This window comes from Engraulis encrasicolus, chromosome 24 (genome assembly GCF_034702125.1).
Source record: "Engraulis encrasicolus isolate BLACKSEA-1 chromosome 24, IST_EnEncr_1.0, whole genome shotgun sequence".
Lineage (NCBI taxonomy): Eukaryota > Metazoa > Chordata > Actinopteri > Clupeiformes > Engraulidae > Engraulis > Engraulis encrasicolus.
Genome location: NC_085880.1, coordinates 9,561,605 through 9,586,990, shown reverse-complemented (window position 1 = coordinate 9,586,990; position 25,386 = coordinate 9,561,605). Strand labels below are relative to the sequence as shown.

At 42.7% G+C, this 25,386-nt stretch overlaps 1 protein-coding gene across 6 annotated transcripts in view; it reads left to right on the top strand.

The window, feature by feature from the left end:
- LOC134441038 (1-phosphatidylinositol 4,5-bisphosphate phosphodiesterase epsilon-1-like) overlaps positions 1–22,775 on the top strand; it is a 126,836-nt gene extending 104,061 nt beyond the window's left edge. For 5 of the 6 annotated variants that reach the window (XM_063191239.1, XM_063191236.1, XM_063191235.1 and 2 more), the window contains 7 exons: positions 3,422–3,540; positions 6,365–6,493; positions 8,372–8,566; positions 9,172–9,336; positions 18,172–18,387; positions 18,676–18,950; positions 20,549–22,775. In XM_063191239.1, the coding sequence (XP_063047309.1) occupies positions 3,422–3,540; positions 6,365–6,493; positions 8,372–8,566; positions 9,172–9,336; positions 18,172–18,387; positions 18,676–18,843 (992 nt within the window). In that variant the 3' untranslated portion in view covers positions 18,844–18,950; positions 20,549–22,775. Of the gene's footprint in view, positions 1–3,421; positions 3,541–6,364; positions 6,494–8,371; positions 8,567–9,171; positions 9,337–18,171; positions 18,388–18,675; positions 18,956–20,548 lie in introns of all 6 variants that reach the window. The other variant, XM_063191234.1, reaches the window with a different exon arrangement.
- The last annotated feature ends 2,611 nt before the right edge of the window (positions 22,776–25,386 follow it).

Sequence of the window (25,386 nt, the reverse complement as noted above, 5' to 3'; positions counted from 1 at the left end):
GTATTTGATCCCTTGCTGATTTTGTTGGTTTGCCTACTAAAAAAGACATGATCAGTCAATAAATGTTATGATAATGTGTATTCTAATATGGAGAGACAGAATATCAAAAAGAAAATCCAGAAATTAACTGAAGAGAATATATATTAATTTATTTCCATTTTATCGAGCAAAAAAAGTAATTGATCCCCTGCCAACTTATTACAGTTCCGGGCCCACAGACCAGATGGGCACTTCCGATCAACTTGTCATCTGAATTAAAGACACCTGTACATACTAACATGCATAAAAGACACATTGAATCAGCAGAATCAGTCCATAGTATGAGTGAATCAGTCACACTCCAACCTCACCAGCATGGGAAAGACCAAAGAGTGGTCAAATGATATCAGGGACATGATTTTAGACCTGAACAAAGATTAAATGGGCTGCAAAGCCACAAGAAAGAGACTGAGTATTAATGACCCAGCTGTTGATGCATTTCTTCCAAAATGTGAGGAATACAAAATGACTATCCATCAGCCTGTCTGGGGTTCTATACAAGATTTGACCTTTTGTAGGGATTTGATAATCATGAGAACAGAAAGAAATCACCCTAGAGCTGTACGGGATGAACTAGGCAATGATATCAAAGCTACTGGGACCAAAATCACTGAGAAAACTACTGGTAGCACTTAATGCCACAGAGGTTTAAAATCCTGTAGTGCACACATGGTACCTCTACTTCAGAAGGAACCTGTGCAGTCCCACTTGAGGTTTGCCAACGGACATCAGACTGGTTTAGGATATGATACGGAGGTGCTGTAGTCAGATGAAACCAAAATCAAGCTGTTTGGCATTATCACAATTCAATGTGTTTTGAGAAAGAGTACTGCTGTCTATGATCCCAAGAACACCCTCCTCACCATCATGCATGAAAGTGGTATCATTTGTGGTTTGAGGGTGTTTGTCTGGCCAAGGCACAGGACAACTTCACATCGTCAACGAATGGATGGAGGGAGACATGTAATGTGCAATCCTGTGTGCAAACGTCCTTCCCTCCACCACTACACTGAAGGGTGGATCATTGTTGGATCTCCCAACATGACAATAATACACAACATACAGTCAAAGCAACGAAGGAGTGGCTCAATAAGAAGCATATTAAAGTCGTGAAGTGGCCTAGACAGTCTCCAAATATTAACCCTATAGTAATTCTATGGAGAGAACTGAACCTCCCATTTACCAAGCTACAGCCACAAACTATTAATGTTTTAGAGATAATGTGCAAAGAAAAATGGGCAAAAATATGTTCTACTATATGCACAAACATTGTCATCAACTAAAAGAAGCATCTGACCTCAGTGCTAGACAACTAGGACTTTGCCACAAAGCACTTAATCTTCTTTAGCTAGAGGGGTCAAATACTTATTTGCCTAAATTAAATACAAATAAATTAAAATATATTATTTTAAGTTATTCTCTGGAATTTCTTTTTGATATTCTGTCTCTTCATGTTTGAAAACATATTATCATAAATTTATAGACTGATCATGTCTTTATTAGTGGGCAAACCGGCAAAATCAGCAAGGGATCAAATACATATTGGACTCACTGTACATGTACATAGACAGTATGGACGTAGACATTGCTCATACAGACATTTAAAGTGCAAGACTGGACAACAGAGGACTTGTAGAGAACATACATTAAGAGGAGGTATTTTGTTGTTCTTTTTCTAAAAAGTCCTTTATAGCGTTCTGACATAGTAATAGTAGCATTTGAAGAAATAAATAATTAAAAAAGGTTTTTATTAAATACACCAGCAGCAGTATGTGTGTGTGTGTGTGTGTTTGTATGTGTTTTGTGTGCGTGTGCGTGTGTGTGTGTGTGTGTGTGTGTGTGTGTGTGTGTGTGTGTGTGTGTGTGTGTGTGTGTGGTGTGTGTGTGTGTGTGTGTGTGGTGTGTGTTTAGTGCAGGTAGAAAGTGCGGTGTGCGTCTGTGTGTGTGTACCTGTGTATGTGTGTGTGTGTGTGTGTGTGTGTGTGTGTATGTGTGTGAGTATGAGTTGTGTGTCAGTGTGTGTATGTTTGGGTTTAGTGCAGAAAGTGCAGTGTGCTGTGTGTGTGTGTGTGTGTGTGTGTGTGTGTGTGTGTGTGTGTGTGTGTGTGTGTGTGGTGTGTTGTGTGTGTGTGTGTGTGTGTGTGTGTGTGTGTGCATGTGTATGTTTTGAGTTAGTGCAGGTTGAAAGTTCAGTCACAGAAGTCGTAGTGCAGGTGGAATGTTCAGTCGCAGATATGGTGGTTGGGGATGAGGGGGGGGGAGCGTTGTCAGTGGCCTGGCTGGCTAGAGGCTGACAGTGGAGGAGAGTGGGTTGAGTGTTCAGTATCTTGATTGCTTGATGCATCGTGCTGCTTGCAAGCCTGGTGGTACGGGAACGGAGGCGCCTGTACCTCTTTCCAGAGGGCAGGAGGCTGAACAGTTTGTGTGCAGGGTGGCTTGTGTCTTTGATGATCATCAGTGCTTTTCGGGTGAGGCGTGCGGTGTAAATGTTCTGCAGGGAGGGGAGTGGTACTCCAATGATCTTCTTCGCTGTGTTCACAACACGCTGGAGTGTCTTCCTGTTTTTCTCCGTGCAGCTTCCTTCCCACACTGTGATGCAGCTGGACACGACGCTCTCTATGGTTCCTCTGTAGAATGTTGTCATGATGGAGGGTGTAGCACTTGCCTTCTTTAGTTTGCGCAAGAAGTAGAGACGCTGATGGGCCTTCTTCGCCAGTGATGTAGTGTTGGTGGTCCAAGAGAGGTCGTCGCTGATGTGCACTCCAAGGAACTTGGTGCTGCTCACTCTCTCCACAGCATCACCGTCGATGGTCAGTGGTGGCAGTTGTTTTTGGACCCTCTGAAAGTTGACAACAATCTCCTTGGTCTTGTTGACATTCAGCAGGAGGTTGTTGTCTTTGCACCATCTGGCCAGCAGGTCTACTTCTTCTCTGTAGTGGGTCTCATCGCCCTTAGTGATGAGGCCCACCAGTGTTGTATCATCCGCAAACTTCACTAGATGGTTAGTGCTGTGGGTCACAACTTGCCACACAAGTTGACATTTGAAGCTCAACTACAAATTTAAAATGTGTAAAAATGTGGGTGTACTTTCTTGTGTGCGTGTGTGCACGTGTGTGTGTGTTTGTGCGCGTGTGTTTGTGTGTGTGTATGTGTGTGTGTGTGTGTGTGCGTCTGTGTGTGTGTATGTGTGCCTGTGTGTTTGTGCGTGTGCGTGTGTGCGTGCATGTGTGCGTGCATGTGTGCGTTTGTGCGTGCGTGAGTGAGTGTGTGTGTGCGCGTGCGTGTGCGTGTTTATGTGTGTGCGCGTATGTATGTGTGTGCACGTATGTATGTGTGTGCGCGTGTGTGTGCGTGCGTGTGTGTGTGTGTGTGTGTCTTCCAGGTTACAGACACCTCCAGTTGAGGAACCAGCACAACGAGCCTCTGGAGATCTCCAGCCTCTTCATCTTCAGCCGGAGAGCCGACGAGAACACCACGGGAAACACCCTGCCGGCAGCCTGGGTACACACACACACACACACACACACACAGGCACGCATGCACACGCACGCACACGCACGCACACGCACACACACATACACACACCACAGGAAACAGCAGCCTTGGTACACGTACACACACACACACACACACACACACACACACACACACACACACACACCACAGGAAACAGCAGCCTGGTTACACGTACACGTACACACACACACACACACACACACACACACACACACACACACACACACACACACACACACACACACACACACACACACACACACACACACACACACACACACACACACACACACACACACACACACACGCAGAAGAAACAATACTCCCTCTCTCTGTCTCTCTCTGTTTTATGATCATAAAGTGTACAAAGTATTTCCAGGACCAAAAAATGAGAATAAATTCTCTGTCTAAGGCACTCCAAATTAAAATGTCTTTATTAATATGACAGGTCCTACATGGACATATTAAAAACAAGGGCCACACGTAGCGGCATGACTGCCTTCTTCAGGGCAGTGTACAAAGTATTTACTTGATGTGTACTACTGCAGCAATGTAATGCACAAATGACAGAAGAATTATGCACTATGACATCCAGGACACGAAGCCTCACTCCTTTATATACATCTGTGAACAATTGGAACAATAACGGTCTCTTCCAGAGTTTAAACAATAAACATTACCACCCGCACAGTGTCTCGTTAAACAGCGTATTTCTCCTCTGACTGAAAGAGACATAAAATAAAGACATATAATAAAAATGAGGCGTGTGAGACCTTCCCTGACCTGTCAGCACAGGCGTCTTCGCTTCATAAATTCACCTCCCATTAGCGCAGCAGACCTGTCACGCACACACACACACACACACCAATGTGCTGTGTGTGTGTGTGTGTGTGTGTGTGTGTGTGTGTGTGTGTGTGTGTGTGTGTGTGTGTGTGTGTGTGTGTGTGTGTGTGTGTGTGTGTGTGTGTGTGTGTGTGTGTGTGTGTTCATGCGTGTGTGTGTGTGTGTGTGTGTGTGTGTGTGTGTGTGTGTGTGTGTGTGTGTGTGTGTGTGTGTGTGTGTGTGTGTGTGTGTGTGTGTGTGTGTGTGTGTGTGTCCTTACGTGCTGTTCCTGTCCCTTTCACTGAAGTGTAACCTCCGGTCGTCTGCAGTGTTGTGTGTTTCTCTGCTATTGTCTCCTCATGTTCATGTCTAGTGTATCAAGTGTTCTCTATTCTCGCACTGCAACCGTTCAACTGTGGCCTGATGACTAGGTAGTTGCTTTTTTCCGAGGTGGAAAAAGTACAGAAAATAGTACCCATCTGAAAATCCTCTCAAGTAAAAGTAAAAAGTACTGCACATGTATAGAGTACATGTGGGATAGTAAATGTGTGATGTTCCCTGAACACACAGTCACCAGTACAGTGTTTCCAATGGAGTGGTCCTCAGCCTTTTTTGAACAAGTGATCTCTCCCAAAGCCTCCCTTAGCATTAAATAATAAACTAGACTGCCTGTGCAGTCGCCTTCGACTGCTTAAGGTATATCCCCGAAACGCAACGCTTCCAGTCCCCCATCATTCCTACCACTCCCGTCCACCTTTTCATAAACGTATATGATGAATACAAAATATTAAAGAAATATATTTCATATCTATACATAGATCAATGACGTGCATAGGCTGAAAACCAAATGACTATTGTGAAAATGAAGCAAAAAATGGGGCAAATGGTAACACTGTTTTAATGGTTCACTATTACAGTGAATATACCACATTAGGTACAGTGTAATAACCATTGTAACAATATTTAATACCATGTAATACCAGTGTAACACCATGTACCAATTTTGTACTACATCGTGTATTTTTGTGTAAGTGGTATTACATGGTATTGCATGTTGTTACACTGGTATTACACTAGTATTACATGGTATTAAATATTGTTACACTGTACCTAATATGGTAGATTCACTGAAATGGTGAACTGTTAAAATAAGGTAGTACCGGGCAAATCAATCCAACCAGTCAGAAGTTATGGGCCAAATAAAAATTCCGCCATTTTGAAACTGTTGACCTCCGAACTGAAATCAGTTCATGAACCTACCCTATAGCATTAACACACCAAATCTGGGACAAATCCATCCGACTGGTCAGAAGTTATGAGCCAAACAAAAATTCTGCCATCTTGAATTCAGCCATCTTGAAAGTGTTGGCCTCCAAACTCGAATAAGTTCATGAACCTACCCTAGAGCATTAACACACCAAATCTGGGAGAAATCCATCCAACTGGTCAGAAGTTATGAGCCAAACAAAAATTCGGCCATCTTGAATTCAGCCATCTTGAAAGTGTTGGCCTCCAAACTCGAATAAGTTCATGAACCTACCTTAGATCATTAACACACCAAATCTGGGAGAAATCCATCCACCCAGTCAGAAGTTATGGGCCAAACAAAAATTCGGCCATCTTGAATTCAGCCATCTTGAAAGTGTTGACCTCCAAACTCAAATCAGTTCATGAACCTACCCTAGAGCATTCACCCAAAAAATCTGGGACAAATCTAAACATCCATTCAAAAGTTATCGCGTTAACACGAAAGACCTTACGCGGCGGCGGCAGCGCCGCCGCACGCAAAACCATTACATCCCCGACGCTCCGCGTTTCGGGGATATAAATAGGCTAATGCCCCTCAATGGCAACTGAGCACCTCCAGCTCTCAGCTGTATACTTCTCAACATCCCCCTAGGGCTCCCTAAAGCCCCCTGGGGGGCTGTAGAGCCCCCATTGAGAAACACTACTGTGGACTAACCTGGGCCTGTCCCCCCTCATGCAGCTGTTCAGTACAGAGGAGCGGCGGGCTGCTGTGCAGTACAAAGTGACGGTGCACGGGGCCCCGGGACCAGAACCCTTCACAGTGGTGTGCATCGGAGAGAGAACCACAGTGGCACAACTCATTAGCAAAGTAAGTACAATTACTTTCTTAGTTGTGGTTTATTTGATAGGGACAGATACAATACATAGTACTAATATCTTAATGTATAGTCTAAGCTCATTTCAAATAACAGTTAAAGAAATCCCCTCCCCATACATGCAATATGTAGTATATATTTGTCCTTACAGAAAAGTGGACATCTCATACATGTACAAAGCGGATTCCAAAAAAGTTGGGACACTTGGTATTTTGTGAATAAAATCAAAATGCTGGCATTTTCAAAACATTCAATCCATGCATAAGATGCACAATGGCACAAGGTCAACATAGGAACAGTTAAAATGAGGCAAAAGCATTGTTTTGAGGGAAATATGTGGTCATTTAAAATTCGACCCATGCAACAAATCTCAAAAAAGTTGGGACAGGGCCAAAAAATGTTGTAATAGTTGAATAATTCTAAAAATAACACAAGGAGGAATATTTTGAAAGGAACTATATTGACTGCCAACATGAATGCACAGATAAAATACCATCACAGAGAGGCTGTGGCACTCAGAAGCGAAGATTTTGAGGGACTAATTACTGATCTATTACACAGAAAGATTGAATTCTCAAAATTGCAGGCATATAAGGCCTATTTCTGTAATGTAGAGTTCTGTGAAATCATTGCACGAGTTATGAGATCATGACATACCCATCGTCAATAAGCAAACTATGACACTCCAACAATGACAGCTGTTGAAAAAATGACCATAAACACAACACTTGATTAAGGCACATGATGCAGACATTAAACAGTGTTGCAAGTGGCAAAGCTCATTCTAGATGGACCTAGGAGACATGTGAAACTGTCCTCTGATTACAGAATGGAAAATATTTCATTCTTATTTAAAATCATGGAGTCATGCAACCTCCAGGTTATGAAGTAAATGAATACTTCAGCTTGATTTAGTGGTCAGTCTGAAAGACGGCATATATGATGGTAAAGGGGTGCAGAGATGCCTTGGTTATGGTCTTCTTACTCATGTAGAGCATTAAAATGAGGGCTGAATTATATATTCAGACTTTAAACAGCATACATAGCTACCAAGGCATTATATTTTGGAGCACAGTCTTTAGATATTGCCCCATAATGATGGCAAATTTCAATCTCTACTATGTTCCAACAGTGTGGTTCCATCATAAGAGTAAACAGGTGACAAAATTGTTTTCTTGCAGTGAGGATATGCCACGTATTAAGCATAACAAGAAGGTAAACAAGTCGAAGAACACACCTATCAGTTGAGCTGCTGAAATCATGTCTCGCACATCAAAATATCTATTTTTTAAATAAAATCATGCCATCAGTCAAAGTATTTAAATGTTAAGTCTCCTCCCTTGTGTTGTGTTTAGTCTTATCCAACATAAAAAAGCATTTTATTGGCCCTGTCCCAACTTTTTTGGAATTTGTTGCAAGGGTGAAATTTTAAATGATCACATAATTACCCCAAAACAATCATTCTGCTTGGCTTTAACAACTGATATGTTGTCTGTACACAATGCTCTACCTTATTAACATATTGAATGTTTTGAAAATAGCAGCATTTTGATTGTATTCACAAAATACCAAGTGTCCCAACTTTTTTGGAATCCGCTTTGTAATGCAATTATGTGATGTGTATGAAATGTGACGTACATGCAGGTACCAGATGAGTAAAACAACCAAAAGTAATAGCATCTAAGTGTGAGAGACACAAGGACTAGGAGTGTTTGAATCTCACTTCTTTGTCTTTATTCTCTCTCTCTCTCTCTCTCTCTCTCTCTCTCTCTCTCTCTCTCTCTCTCTCTCTCTCTCTCTCTCTCTCTCTCTCTCTCTCTCTCTCTCTCTCTCTCTCTCTCTCTCTCTCTCTCTCTCCTCCCCCTCCCCAGCTCCTGCCATCCTCCTCCTCCTCCTCCTCTGTGTACCTGCTGGAGGAGAAGCTTCCTCTGGGTCGAGGGGAGGCGCGGGGTAAGCCCCCCCTGCAGAGGGTGCTGGGGCCAGAGGAGGAGGTGCTGAAGATCCTCAACAGCTGGAACCCGGAGGAGGGCTACCTGGCACGCCTATGCCTCAAGACCAAGGAGGAGGTGTGTACGTGTGTGTGTGTGTGTGTGTGTGTGTGTGTGTGTGTGTGTGTGTGTGTGTGTGTGTGTGTGTGTGTGTGTGTGTGTGTGTGTGTGTGTGTGTGTGTGTGTGTGTGTGTGTGTGTGTGTGTGTGTGTCATGGGTGATGCGTGTTGTGTTTGTGTATGTCCATCATTACGATAACGTCAGACAGAAGATTTATGTTAGGTGTCAGTGGATAGTTGTATTGGTGACAGGATGAATGGTTGTATTAGAGGGTGATTAGTTTTGGATGTCAGAGAGAGAGAGAGAGAGAGAGAGAGAGAGAGAGAGAGAGAGAGAGAGAGAGAGAGAGAGAGAGAGAGAGAGAGAGAGAGAATGATTTGAAATGTTACTGTGCCTACATGTCAGCCTACATTTTCTGGTGCTGGAGCTCCCCCTAGTGGTTGATACATGTACTAGCTGTCTGTGATGCACAGACTCCTCGTAGTGTTGTGATAAAAAGACCAGTATGAAGAGTGGAGAGAGAGCACCTAACTCAATTACACTGTATAATGCTATATTTTAATATATGTATACTATAAAGTCTTTGCATTCTACCACATCTAATGACATGTTCCTCTCTTTAGAATCTCCTGGATAGGACTGTGGCCCCAGAGAAGGTGGAAGAGCTAGCTGGTGGTCCAGTGGATGAAGACTCTTTCCTGGTGCACGTCCACGACGTAACCCCAGAACAGCCCCGCACCGTCATCAAAGCCAACCGCCACAGCACGGCACAGGACATCATCCACCAGGTAGCACAGTGGTGTTGATCGTTCGTTAGGGGCAATTATCTTTTATTTCATGTTTACATTGGCCGCTGCAGTTATCTTGTGTGTGACCGTGTATCTTTCGTCCCAAGAGTAGAAGTAGTATGGTAAACCAGTGAAGAGATTTGCTAGCTGTAACTCATTTTGAAGCAAATTTTAATTAATGCACCCGGTTGAATGGTGGTACTGCACACTGTGTTAAGAAGAGTTCTGCAAACTGTCGGCGATGCCCTGATGGAATGGACAGTGTGCTGCTGAATCTTTCTTACACTTGAATGACAACCTGAGTTAATGTCCTATGCACCTGTCCAACTACAGCTGTGTGCAAAAGCACCCTTTTTTAACTGGCTAATAAGTACTTAACTTAATAACTCAATAATAAGTATAATTTTTTCGATTCTACTTGACATAGCTTAAAGAAACAAATGAAACATTTTCAAGAAGTTCAGATGTAATGGTTACATGACCGCAGGCAGACAACAAGATGTGTGGTACCAACAAGTTATCTTTTATTGGATACCCATTTAAAGGAGTGTGTGTGTGTGTGTGTGTGTGTGTGTGTGTGTGTGTGTGTGTGTGTGTGTGTGTGTGTGTGTGTGTGTGTGTGTGTGAGTGTGTGTGTGTGTGTGTGTGTGTGTGTGTGTGTGTGTGTGTGTGTGTGTGTGTGTGTGTGTGTGTGTGTGTGTGTGTGTGTGTGTGCGTGCGTGCGAGCGAACTAGGGATGGAAATAAGCACCCGTCCAACCTCACCCGTCACTTTGATGGGTGAAAAAAATCACCTCAGCTGAAGCTATAAATAGCCTTAATGTCCAGGCATTTTTTTGGCCGCAACAGGGCAGTGATAAGATCCAAATCGCGTCCAGTAAGTAGGCCTATTAAGGTGTTCCCCTTATAATTTATCGATAGAAACAACTGCCCGCAAAACCACGTGGTCGTAGGCAGCTTTGGGTTAACATGGGATAACTGCTCAGCGCATGGAGAAGTTCCTGTGCGCGGCAGATAGCACCGAGGGAGAGCTGTCAACCATTTGCGACTGTGCAGCACACCGGCATATCACAAACATCACTCCCACTAGGCCTAATACATGGTTCATGGCAAATATATTAAAGCATAAAATGAAAAAGGGTACATTCCGAGGAAAGATTCTCTTCCACAAGTAGCCTCCGTCATCTAAACATTTTAAATTAGCCTAAATAAATTCGAAAGTACCATCATGCCAGTCCAGCAGTGTGAAATGAAACAGCCAAAGTGACTTACAAGTTTTATCCAAAACCGGTCTTGTGCTGTTTCGTTGTGGTGTTACAAATAAATCCACGTGTTGCTGGCGTGGTGCTGATGTGAAGCATCACTTACCGGCCAGAACGCTGACGTTTAACATGGCCTATCCAAAAAGTTTGTTGCAACGGTCTTCACTGTATTTCCATTCTTTAGAGAACTTGCTTTTGATAGTCCATCTTTTATCTTAGTGCTCACAGCCAGACACACAGACACACTGACACGGCAGTTCTCATGTTATGGCAACTGTGGTGGAATGGAAGTGTAGGTTTGTCTGTCTGTCAAAGCGGTTTAGTGCAGCATCAAGCTGAGCGCCTATTTGTCCTTCTTTTTAGAGAGGAGCCGAGTTAAAGAATATCACTGGTAAGACTCCTTTCTGAAATTGCCTACTCCTCTTGAAGAGCTGAGTTCTGCAGTAACCTAACAATTTAACTGAATAAACTGCAGATATGTGCAAAACAATCTAGGGGGCCTACCTAGCGGTCATAATTAAATATTCTATCGCCGGAAGTCGATTGCCAACTCTGTACGTAGGATGACAATGTGCAAATGTAGGACTAGCTTAACATGTAAATGTTGCGTCTACTGCAACAAGGATTGTATTTATTTCAGACAGTTTGGTCAGCCTTTGAGATTTTAAGATCTACCTGCCACAGTGACTGGTGGAAAACAAATGAAGTTCCACCCCTGGTGTGTGCGTGTGTGCGTGCGAGTATGCATGTGTGTGTCTGTGAGTGAATCTGTGTGCTTGTGTCTTTGTCTGTATGTGATGAGAGGGTTGAGGCAGATTGAGGGTGTGAGTGGAGAGCATAGTAGTAGGAGGTCTGGGTGACTGTCTGGAGCAGAGGTGAGATTTTGATGTTGTAGTAGCCAATCATCACCATCCTCCAGATATAATGGGCCTCTAGGACAGTAGATGTAGAGCTGCCTGACTGGTGCAGAGAGTCGCACCGTACTGGCCCATCACCTCCTACAGTATGATGAGAAACAAACAAACCATATTATTTAAGCACATTGAAATATCTCATCATCTACTAGATACATTGGGCCTCTCTAGATGTATAGGTAGCTTTGCCAGACTGGTACCGAATCAAACGTGTAAAATAAAAACCCATGATGAGAAACAAACAATTATCAAGCCATGCTCTTACAGTATATTGATGGAAACATGGAGATTTAAACTTTGAAACATGAGTGAATTGTTTTAGGCTATCTTGACAATATCATGCAATCTAAGCTGAGTGCTTCCCTTCTGGGATGGTCTAACCTGCTCTCAGGGTCCCTCCAGTCTCATGCCTCCTGACCCTCATCTCCTCTCCCCGCTGCCTTTTCGTTCTTCTCCTCCTCCTCCTCCTCCTCTTCCTCCACTCTCCTCCTCCAGCAGCAGCAGAAGATACAGCACAGGCTCTTCATCTTTCTTCTCCATCTCTTAAGCTTCCCTCCCTTCTTCTTCTCCTTCTTCTTCTCCAGATCACTTTCCTTCTCGCTCACCTCCTCCTGCTTTTCCTGGTCACCTCTGGACTGTTGGACCTGAGAGAACAAGGAAAACCTTTGTATTTAAAGTGCAGTTAGACTATATGAAAATATATTTTTGAACACCACACCATATGAGCCCTTGGCCTTTATGGATTCATCCTGGAAATTATACATTTAATGTCAATAGTCTGACTTGTCCCTTGACCCTTTTGATAGGCTATTTAGAAGGGGAATTTTATCATCTACCTTGACACTCAGTGAACTTACTGTCATGAGAGCCATCTCATCCATGGCAGCAAATGCCCTCCCAGTGGGGTCCAGCTCTGCCCCAACAGTTGCAGTGGAGAAGGAGAAGGATGGAGGCTCCATGATAAAGTTCTCCTCGGATGTCAAGCTGACTAGGGACGGGCAGGGTGATGGAAATTGCCACAGGGGGGGCACGAAGTCCCCAGCCCCAGACAGCCGAAAGTGTGCCGACATGTCCTCCGAAATCAATGCAGAGGAGAGGGAGAGAGCAGAGGAGGGCCGCACAGAGGAGGGCCGCTCCCAATCTATATTAAGCCATGCTATTGCACGCTCATCAACCAGGGGCAGGGGCAGGGGCAGGGGCAGGGGCAGGGGTAGGGGCAGGGGCAGGGGCAGGGGCAGGGGCAGGGGCAGGGGCAGGGGCAGGGGCGGGGGCAGGCTTGCGCGCTGCATCTCGGAGTACTCATATATCTATGGAAGTAAAGGGGAAGAGGAGAACTTCGTAAGGGAAATTACACAGTATATGTTAGAGACCTGAATTCAACCCTCATAGCCTCAATTTGCTCTTCAGGTGTTGAATTAACACAGCAAAATGTACGGTGTACATGATGACTCATTCATGATGGTTCAGCTAGGTGGACAATTCTCCACCCCGTACATAATACCCACTCATCTGAATACTAAGCGGACATCTCTCCATTTATCAAATTGTAAGGGCTGATTGCTTTCTCCTGCACTTTAAAGGAGAAGTCCAGTTTTTTGAACATTAAGGCCATTTTCTGAGTGGTCTGTAATGTTTTAGAGTCACCCTCACGGTTTATTTCATGTTTGCTGCAGTCTCTGTTATTTGGCTGATTTGGATTTGATCTCAACCAGCTTTAGAATGGCCGTCTATGAGCACCTGCAACTCTGTTCTTAAAATCACCTTAAACATTTGTTTTCGAAAGTCTACAGCTCACAAAGTGGTTAGGGATGTTCGCTAGCAGTTCCTAACAAGTTTCAAGGAGAAATAGGGCTTCCGTCATTTTATATGTGCCATTTTGTGAAAGAAAGTGAAAGTGAAACTTAATTTACAAATTGCTACATAAAACGCACATAAAACACCACAGATGTCATATTTCGCTACAAAAATTGTTAAGGAACACCAGTGAATACTGCTGAACACATGCTGAGTTGCATATTCTTGAAAACAAATGTTAAAGGTGATTTTAAGAACAGAGTTGCAGGTGCCCATAGACGGCCATTCTAAAGCTGGTTGAGATCAAATCCAAATCAGCCAAATAACAGAGACTGCAGCAATCATGAAATAAACGGTGAGGGGGACTCTAAAACATTGCAGACCACTCAGAAAATGACCTTAATGTTCAAAAAACTGGACTTCTCCTTTAAGAGGTGGCTGACATTTGTTTCTTGCTAAAATTGTTGTTACTGCTAAATCTAAACAGAACCTCAAGATTTCTTAACTGACAGGTTAGGGATACTAACCCTAACCCAAAGCACACTTTGAGATTGACCTCACATAGAAAATCCATAAACGAAAAAAATGTCCACCTTTACAATGTGATCAACAGACAAATGTGGGGTTAGAGAATTGTCCAACATCTGTTAAGCCCATATTGCTGGTGGTAATTGATATGGAACGAACAATCTTTATTATATATTTAAAGATCTTCACTTTTTTTTTCGAAGCAAAAATATAAATCTGTAAAGGATGTTTTTATAATCCTACAATTATACTTATAATTGCTTTAAATTGTTTCTTTTCTTACTATTTGATTCAGTGTACTGTAATGCCAAAGGGTATTTAGTACCATTACTTACTTTTACGTATTGAAGAGTCGGACATGAAAAGACTCTCCTCAATTCCTCTGTCCTAAACTGAAACATGCAGAGGCATAGTGTATACTATGGTCAAGCCTGATTACCAATAAAGACATTTTCTGTTAAGCTCTTAATGCTGGTGCTGATGAATATCAAATGAACATTCTTGATTAAATTTGTTCTTTTTTTCCCTTCAAAGCAAAAATATAAAATAAGTAAGGGATGTTTGTACACAGCAAAACAAATGCAGTGTTAATTGAACACTCTGGGACCATAGACTCTGAAAGATGTTGAATTATCTCTAAGTATTGAATTAACACTGCCTTTTTAATGTGTATACAATGATAGACCTACTTATAATAACTTTAAATTGGTTTCTTTTCTTAGCATTTGCTATAAGTGCCAAAGGGCAGCATTACTTACCTCTACAGGAAGAAGTGTCGGAAGTGACACATATCTCCTCAATTCCTCTGTCCTAAACTGAAACATGCAGAGGCATAGTGTATGCTATGGTCAAGCCTGATTACCAATGAGGACATTATTATAAGGAATGGAACACAGATAGAGCTGATAAAATATACACATATCTTTATACAGTACACATACACATATTATACAATAGGCCTATATATCATATACTGTACGTTGACCATTTTACACTGTACACGTAGCTGTTGTATCAAATCTAGCTTTTTGGATTGAACCTTTTACAGTTGTAGAAATCGAATAGGCCTATAGCCTATATTACAATGATTCTATAAGGTTAACCATTGCTAAATCTCGGAACATCTGTGTGACATACCATACTGAATTAAATCATTATGAAAGAACTACATAAGATGATCTGTTTGCTGTCTTTGATTGACTGGTAATGACCATTCTGATGAATTTGGGGGCTTTAAGAATATTGTGACAGGACACATGATCATGTATTGTGATGTCATAATACTCTATCCATATAGAAGGAATTTCTACATCCAGTTTTTAACAAATAGATCAATCAACCAACAATCAATCAATCAATATTATTTATATAGTACATTATCATACAAAACTGACATTCAATGCGCTAAAAAGTAGAGAAAGAAGAAAGAAAAAAATAGGCCTATTATTGTTTTATAGATAGTTGATATCTCTCACCAAAGGCAGATGAAAATAAAACTGTTTTTAGTTTCTTTTTAAAACAAGATACTGTTGGAGGAGTTCTAATTTGGACAGGAGGCTGGTTCCAGCATTTGGCAGAATAATGAGTAAATGCCATTTCACCCTGTTGACCCTGGCCACAACCAGTAGAGGAGGTTCTGAAGACCTAAGACATCCATTAGGATGATATTGCTCTAGCATTATCTACAATATATTTAGGACTTATCTAGGACCATTTACTGACTTAAAACTATCAGATCAGTTGCAAGAAGTATCTTAATATTTAGTACAAGAGTATGCAGTCAGACAAGCTAAGTTTTGATGAGTTTGTTAAAAATAACACTGTACAGATGACATAAATCTATCTTTATATCTACATAATATGAAATTAACATTTTCTTCCTACATTGCCGCTGTATCACGTTTCCCTCTTTGACTTGAACCTTTTTACAGCTATTTAAAATGTGAATGTCATACATAGTAAATAATTATTAGCTATTCGCTATTGTTAAGTCTCAGGAAAGATTTGCAACATACCATATTCAATGAAATCATGATGTAAGAATTGAAGTGACTTGAAGTCTGCTTGCTGTCTCTGGAATTTCACTAATGATCACTCAGCAATTTGTGAGCTTTAAGAATGTTATGACATCACATGTTCTATTGTGATGTCATAATACTATATACGGTATACATAGAATGAATAGTCTTACACATCCTTTTTAGATCACATATTTAGAACAAGAGTATCTAGATTTCACTGTGGATAACACTAAGCACTGACTTGAGTCTGCTACGTGATTCACCATCCAGTTTTTATCTCCTAGAAACAGCCTTTAGCTGTCATGTAAATGGTGGCCAGTGCAACAGTGGCAGTGCACAGCAATAATGAGTACACACACCCCTTTGAAAAAGTAACATTTTGAACAATATTTTAATACTTCATTTCCAAAATGTGCATAGAGTAAGTTTGATACAACATCGTTTGAGCTTACAATAGAAAAGGTTAATGATTTAACTCAAATTCTAGCCTACAATTTTTCCCATTTTGTGAAATCAAAAGTGAGTACACACCTATAAAATGCCATAGCCTAGTTACCACCACACATGCTTGACACTATCTCAAACCAATTTGTTTATCTTGGTGTCATCAGACCACAGGGTATAGCTCCAGCAATCCACATCCTTAGTTTGTCTCTGATGAGAACATGATAAACACAATTTCTTTGGATGGTGCGAAGCATGTGTGGTGGTGGTAACCAAGTGAATAATACAAAGAAAAATGTGTCCCATACTTACAGTCAAGCATGGTAGTGGAACTGGAACTGATGGTGTTGGGGCGGTAAGAATGCCATCGACATTGGGAAGCTTTACTACATCTTCTCTGCACTGTTGTTACAGCTGACAGTTTGCGCGTGCGCGTGCGCGTGTGCATGCGTGCGCGTGTGCATGCGTGCATGTGCGTGCCTGCGTGTGTGCATGTGTCCGTGCGAGCACAATATGTAATATACCCACAGGTTGTAGTGGACTTGTGTACAGAGTGTGGGTTTGTGTACAATACTTGACTTCATTCTACCATATCAACTGTGTAATAGTCTATTATATTGTGTGGTAGAGATAAGTTCTGAGGAGCGTTTCTTGGTTCTTGGCCTCTGCCTCTGGCTTCCTTGGGGGGGCTTCGACCCCACTGAATATTGCAGTCTCAGCCTTTGGATATTTGTTAAAGACATCACTGTACAGTATGCTGAACGTTAGAGAAGAAGAGCATAGAAGAAATGTATATGAAATATTCTGTCTGTGTGGTATGAACATGTTTTCGGTTTAATTAGTTGACCTTCTCCAAAGCACTTCCTTTTGCAGTCTTAACTTACAAAAATGGTATGCCCAAAGTTTTCAGCAGCACAGTTCCCACCGTTTATAGATATACAGACCTGTTCTTGCATGTATTTGGATGTGATCGCACTCATTCTGGAGTAGATCGACCAAACAAACATCTGCCCTTGTAGCAGCGATGAGATATTGATATTGAGGGCATCTGCATCTGAAGGCCTCATTCACTTCTTGTGTGGCTAGATGGTTTCCACCCAAGTCAACAGGGTTATGCAGCCCCCCATCGTCTGCTAACCTCTCCACAACACGTACAGCTCCATGTCACTACAATGGACCTAAAACCATCCACTCGACTTTTCCATCCAGTCTATTTTTTTCATCCAGTCCATCCAGTCTTTTTGTTGTTGTACTTTTGTTGAGTCCCTGTATGTATTTGTGTTCATAATGTGTTTTGTTTTTATGTTCTATGGTCTGTAAAGCGTCTTTGAGTATCTTGAAAAGCGCTATATAAAACCAATGTATTATTATTATTATTGTTAGTTTTATTATTATTATGTATTAATGTATTAGTCTCGGGCAAAGCCGTTTTTATATTATGTTATACGCACACCGTGTCGTCAATTATCCCTTACTTATAATTGTGTTATCATTACTATTATTATGAATATAATATAATATAATATAATATAATATAATATAATATAATATAATATAATATAATATAATATAATACAATACACACCCGCAAAGTATATCATACTCAAACACATTATGTGTGTGTGCATATGAGCGACAAATATACCCCTGAATAGTATTTTGTCTGCTGAGGTGCAGTCTAATTGGCTGATTGATTGATTAATTGATTGAATGATTGATTAATTGATTGATTATTACTATTATTATTATTGTTAGTAGTAGTAGTAGTAGTAGTAGTAGTATTGCTTTTATTGCTATCATTATAATAGGTCTAGTCCTAGTAGGCTATGTCATGTGTCTAACCGCATGTTATGTGTCCATCCCCTGCTTCCAGACCCTGAGTAAGGCCAAGCACTCGAGTGGGCTGCTGTCGTTGCCAGATGCGAGTAGCTACGTGCTGCTGGAGGAGGTGTCCAAGGAGACGCCGGGCTGGAGGGCACCGCCCAAGTCTGTGCAGCGGGTGCTGTGTGACCACGAGTGTGTCTTCCAGGCCCAGAACCGATGGAAAGGGGCGGGCAAGTTCATCCTCAAACTGAAGGAACAGGTGCAGGTAGGTGTGCGTGCGTGTGCGTGCATGTGCGTGCGTGTGCGTGCGTGCGTGTGTGTGGGCATGTCGTAGACTGTCAAGAACCGCAAATTAAAATGTGTTTTGGTCCGATAGATGTCACTGTGTACCCAGTCTGTGTGTGTGTGTGTGTGTGTGTGTGTGTGTGTGTGTGTGTGTGTGTGCGTGCGTGTGTGTGTGTATCGGGGGTTCTGCCATCATTTGTGCATATCCAAGAATGTCTGCGTGTGTGCATACCCTAACAAATGTCTGACCGTCTGTCTCCATCCCCAGACGGTGCGTGACGACCGGCGTAAGGGCCTGTCCTTGGCGGGGGAGCTGAAGCGTCTGACGGGCCGCAGCCGGGGGGTGTGGATGGGGGCCACAGCCGGCCTGGATCTGGGCCACAGTAAGGAGGAGCGCGCTGCATGCTGCCTCCACCTCACAGAGACCTGTGAGTGAGGACGGGCCGTGTGTGTGTGTGTCTGTCTGCGTCTGAGTGTCCTGCACGTGTGTGCTGTGTTTTTTGGGGGAGATGACCACACACACGGCCGAAGCCACACCCACAGGTAAGGTAACTAACCTTTTTTGCATTAATATGTGTCTGTCTTTTAATTTCTCCTTTACACACACACACGCACACACAATTACATTCTATACATGTGGTTGGTTGGTGTTTCCATTTTTGACACGCACATGAAAGCCGCATGGAGATTACACACATACGCACACACACACATGGAAGATGGGGCGTTGGATGGGGTACAGGCACCTTTTTAAGATGACTTTGGCCAAGCAGCTCTGCACACACATCATCACACTAGCCTGATTATCATCGACTTTCAAATCTCTTTGAGACTTGGTCTGACCAAGAGCATAACAATTAACATTTCCCAAACAGCATTTCCCAAATGGCCTCCCTTGGTTTGCTAATGATTGTTTGCTTCCCAACAAAGTGGGAGGAGTTCCCGTATTTGCGGGAACTCAGAAAGTACTTGCATTGACTCTTGACCTGACTGGTAGCAACGCTGAAGCTGTTGCGTCACTAGGAGGGCACAGCCTGGCTATCATCACACATGCACATTTAGTAAATCCATGACCTTTGTCTTATCGTATCTCCCATATAACTTCATGTAGTCTGCTGTCATGCTATAGATTACACAAAGGTCACCCTATTGATTTGTGCCCTGCTAATCTACAGTACAATCAAATCCAGGGAGTGTTATCAGTGACAGTTAAAGACAGTTGTTGATCACAGGTCAACGATTTATCACACATTTATTCACATTTGAATTCGCTTTGTGTATATCTGCTTGCTTGACGCCATCACTGGTGTCAGTGCAAGTTTCTATTATTGTATGTAAACACATATCTCTTTGTGGTTACCGTTATCTTGCAAATATACTTCCTAGGTCAACTTCTGGCCATTATCTTTGCCGATTTAAAAGTATACAAGATTCCACCCGCTATCTTTTTCTCGTGTGTACAAAAAGGAAAGTTTGCATCTGTGTACTAAGGAAATTTGCATTGTCTAAATAAATTAATCTGTGTCGTTTGATTTTATTGCTTTGATTTATTGCTGTGTTTTGCTTTAACTGTGAAAATTAGCAGCTACCATTAACTGTCAGTAACCATTAATAGCCAGTTTATAACAAAACCCAATTTAATTACATGATGTGGTTTAACTCCTATATTTATCTTGATTACTAATACCTTGTTGACATGCTTCGTTGTCAAGTGCTTTGTTGTCTCTCACTCATAGTCTCAGTCTTCTGAAACATTTTGCATTGTATTTATATACTGTATCTTTTTAACTGCCTGGCCCTGGTGGCATGTTTTGGACTAGTATTCCCATTTAATTTGCAGGCATGAATTTTTGTGTGGTGTGTTTGTGAGTAGTACACAGCCTGAGTAGAATGCTGCGTTCGTGTACTGCACATGGCATGCTGTTCACCTGCCAGTCTGCTGTGCTGACGTATGTTTTATCTCCCTCCCCGTCTCTCCATATCCCCCTTTCCCTCCATCCCTCCCTCTTCTCTACTCTACATTTCGCTCTACCCCTTCTCTTTCCTTCCCTATACCTCTCTCTGTCCCACTCTCTCTTTCTCCTTTCCTCCTTCCTCTTTTTCTTTCTCCCTTCCTCCCATCTTTCCTCTTGCCCATCCAGGAGGTGTGTCTAAGGGTCTGAAGGTGTGGTTGGCTGGCAACAGGCAGGGGGCGGAGCGAGAGGTGCTACACCACGGCCACTCAACACCCTCCTGGCCTCTGCATCTCTTGTGGAACTGGAAGATCCACAAATGAAAACAGAAACCCAATAAACACACAAACACACACACACACACACACGTTACTGAGCTCCTTGTGCTACTGTCACATCACATGAGTGCAAGTACAGACATGGACAAGGAGAAAGGAGCCAACCCGAGAAAGGCAGCCAAGGCCTTGAGAAACAAACACACACACACACACACAGACAGACAGACAGACAGACAGACAGACAGACATACACTCACGTACCCTTCCATTGTGGGCTGCAAGGACACCAACTTTTGCAAGTGTGTGTTGTGTCTACTGCACTGCTTGTACTGTAGGGGAAGAAGGCCCTACACACTACCATCATTGCCAAGAATGGTTTTCACTACTCCCCTCTACTCCTCCGCCTGTGCGTGTGAGACTGCAATGTTGCTGTTGTTCTTTTACTGTCCTGTACGGACTCTCTGCTGAGCTGAATCAGTTATTTTAAAGCCATCTGCTCCATATTGCCAGTCGGTGCTGAGTTTTATTCAGTATTGTTGATTGTTAGTGGATTGGTTGATCTTCTTTTCTTAGGTATAAGGTTTGGCTTTTGTGTAAATGGTGATTCATTGACGATAGTAGTATGGCGCTTTGACTGTGTTTTTGTGCTGTGTGTGTGTGTGTGTGTGTGTGTGTGTGTGTGTGTGTGTGTGTGTGTGTGTGTGTGTGTGTGTGTGTGTGTGTGTGTGTGTGTGTGTGTGTGTGTGTGTGTGTGTGTGTGTGTGTGTGTGTGTGTGTGTGTGTGTGTGTGTGTGTGTGTGTGTGTCCAGTGTAGACCCTTACAGCACATGATGCTGGTCATGTAAATGTATACCACATCAAGGTTGTCATGTTATACTATGTGATGGAAGATGTATTCATGTGAGCCACAAGGCTTCATTGCTGAGGCTGTATATTTAAGACTGTAAATATGTTTTGTAAGTTTGCTTCATTTTTTTAAACAATAATTTATTTGTAGAAAACTACCGATTTTTAATGTGGTACTCTGTTGCATTTGTATGTTAAAGTGTGCATTGGCTATTATTATCAACGAGTGTAACTGGTCCTTTCAGCAAACAAAAATATACCATTTTACCTGTTGCAGTTGTCCAAAATGAACCACACAGTTGAACAGTTGAAGTTGAAAATGAATGCTACTGATGTAGGGATATTGACGAATATGAAATGACATCTGTCGTTGGATCAACTGCCGATTTCTCTTCCATGTGAAAAGTGAGAAGTACACAGGAAAATCGAGGAGCCAGAAAGTCAATCTTTTCAAATCTACAGCCTGTAATTAGAAACAGATAAAATTAGCATTAAGAATATGAAAATAGAGTAAAATGCAATTTAATTGTAAACACGTTGACTTTCAAGATTCAAAAAGAAAAACAAAACTTAAAAAATATCCTCAGGTAGTGCATACTGTATTTGTGGGCATGCCGATTTTTCCTGTGGACTTATCACATATGGGTACAGCATTTAGTAGGTGCCACGTAGTAAAGTACTGAAGCACATGATTACGATGTAAACAGTGAGCTGATCATTCTAGTCTAGTATGCACACACCTTGGCATTGCCACAGTATTAAGACTTACAGCAATGTAAAATAATAATTAAAATGCCAGTAAACAAGAGATTTTGAGATTGAGTGTTTTTGGTGCCCTGCATGAATATTGCAGAATCATGATGCTGAATGTTGCAGAATTCTGACACCGCCTGCTGGGTGAGGGCAATGAGTGGCCATACCAAAGAGGGTTGAATTTTAATAAAGAGGATTCAAAACACGCCCACCCAAACACGCCCACCCAATGCAAACGAGTGTGCTCAAGTTGGGTCTCCTAAGGGGGCGTTGTCCCCCCCTTCTATTTTTGATGTGTTTGCACAAGACGTGCGCTACCGCCATCCACAGCGCTGAGGGGACTCCATTTATTATCAACCTCAGGACTCTGAAGGTCTCCTAACTGAAGGTCTCCTAAAGGGGCGTTCACCCGACATAAAGTGCATACTGGAAAATAACTACAATGACGTATCTCTGCCTAGATCTCTGGTCATACCCTGACTATGGCACTGACGCCCCATCCAGACCGTCATGACCAAGACTGGATTAAGATGGCCTGGGCACCCCCAGAAGACAAATTGGCTACAAGTTTACACAGCGTCATAATTGCAAGCTAGGAATTAAAGGTACACTGTGTAAGATTTGTAGTTGTTTATTTCCAGAATCCATGCTACCCATTCCCTAATGTTACCTTTTTTCCACCACCATTAAATTCAAAGTATTCATTATGAGTGGAAAATTTGCACTTTTTATACATGAAAAGGGGGATCTTCTCCATGGTCTGCCATTTTGAATTTCCAGAAATACAGTAGCCATTTTTAGCTGCAAAAATGACTGTACTTGGACCATACTAGAAAATATTCGCTTATTACTGAGTAAACCTCCATGTAAAGATCAAATTTGGCAATAGGCAGCCCAGTTTCACTGAGCAGCATAGTTGCATACCTTTTTTGACCATTTCCTGCACAGTGTACCTTAAAGGATAGCATGTCTGCTAACTGTGTTCAACACTATGAATGAATATCTCAACATTGCATCTTGTCACAATTGTGCAATTTTTCACTTCTGGCCACTCACGCCTAGTACCCACTGGGGAAATTGGCAGGCGGGATCCGCGACGCGTAATATCGCGCTGGGGGTGTGGTCACGGATACTCCCAGTAGATTCTTCCCGGGGCTAACTACGCTGCTCACCCGACTTTCGACCCTCGCGGCGCAGCCTGTGTCTCGCAGTTGACACCGGGTAGACCGAGCGAGATAACAAATGGCGAACGGTCGTTTACACACATTACTCACCCAGTATTACAACACAGTGTGTACATGGCTTAAATGCAATTGTGTTTTGGTCCAAGATAACATTTAAGCCCCGTTATATCATTATAGAAGTACAGAAGTAGTCTAATATAAGCTTGTAGCTGCCTGGTTCTGGTAAAATGCTAACGTTAGCTTACCCGGTTAGCTCAAAACATCGAGTGATCAAATGGCAATGTGGGGTAACCTATTTGTGTTACATAAGTTCGTGGTGCATTTTTACATCAATCCGTGATAGTCGTGACATTTATAAGCATTTAGGGTCTTTATATTAAGCAAAAACGTGATGTTGGAAATCACAGAAATCGCCGCCATGTTTTTCAAAAAATGTTGTAACTCCCACCCTTGCTACCCATACGCCCATCTGATTGGTTATTGGACCATCAAATTTGCATGATGTAGAGAGCTCGTCTATATCAAATCGCGTCCCGCTGCGATATCGCTTCACCTCCGCGCTGTCAATGAGAGCGGAGCGGAATTACTCTGTGTGGGTACGGGCTGTCAGGGCCCCCCTGGCAGGTGATGGCCCCTAGGCTGCAGCCATATCTAGCCTGTCCGTTAATCCGGCACTGATCACGACTTCGCAAAAGATTTTCAATCTGGTAACTATGAATCGTTCTACGCCTCACCAATGCAGCAAAGCGGGATCTATTCCAGTCTCCTAAAGGGGCTTGCCGTTTTAAAAGATTCCCCATTCCCTTACTTCTAAACCCTACAAGTCTCAAAGGGGCATGGCAGGTCATGCTGTGTAGACGTGCAGCTTAGAACTTAATATCACATTGATTCCAGAAGAAACTCCTCATGAACTGTCTGTTCTTTATCAATTGACCAAGACACGTATCAATTGATGGCCAGGATTTGGGATTAGTCGATTGTCTGTGACTGCCCCTTGCCCACACGTGGGATTAGTAGCATAATGAGGTTGAATTCCAATGTGTGCAGTGTGTGCTGCGAAGTGTCAATCACCCAATGACCAGGACAGACTTTCAGCCTTCATTATTTACGATAACCACAATAGCCTTGATCTCATTAGCCGCGCTTCAGCGGCCCAGGGCCGCCCGGGGCTCAGGAGAGTGGCCGGCTCGGAGCTGCCGGCCCCGGGCCATTTTTTGCCTGATCGGACTCATAGCCGACCCCAGGCACATTCAGGTACACGCCTTGTTTGTGAAACGTCAGTCGGGCACAGCCCACTTTCGCCCCAAATCACAGAAGGACCACAACAGAACAACGACAAAGAAGGAGAAGAAAATGGAACAAACTCTGCTGGAGCAGGTCGCCGTTTGGCTCGTAGCCTACGGACAAAGACGACAAGAACTGCAAAGAAAATGGCTTGCCTTTCAAGAACAGTTTTATTACATGGCAAAGTTGTCGATTCAGAAGCTGTATGGGACGCAGCGCATGTTAAGAAGACAAAGACGCATGAAAATACGAGCAGCTCGACAACTGAGAGTGAACAGAAGGAGACGTGCGAACATGCCCAGTTAATCCCCCCAATCGCGCACAGAAGCATGAGCCCCGGACATAGCGAGACATGAATGTGCAGGTAATTGAATAAGTTACCATGTGAAAGGAGACCAAATCCCGGAGACATAGCACCTTCATCAGTTGCTATAGAAAATTATGAGCCCCGGACATAGCGACACACCCCCTCGTTGCGGCGTGCCACCTGTCTATTCATTCATGTTATTTCCATCCATTTGACATTAAAGCCCTTGTGTAAATTTCAAACTGTGTTTGGCGATCTGTCTGAAACGTGCGATATAGCCTACCAGACCTTCGGCGATAATAGCGCAAAAGCTAAATAAGCCGACATAAATGTCATGTGTGAGTATTTGTGAGACACTTTTTATTGGTGTCCAGT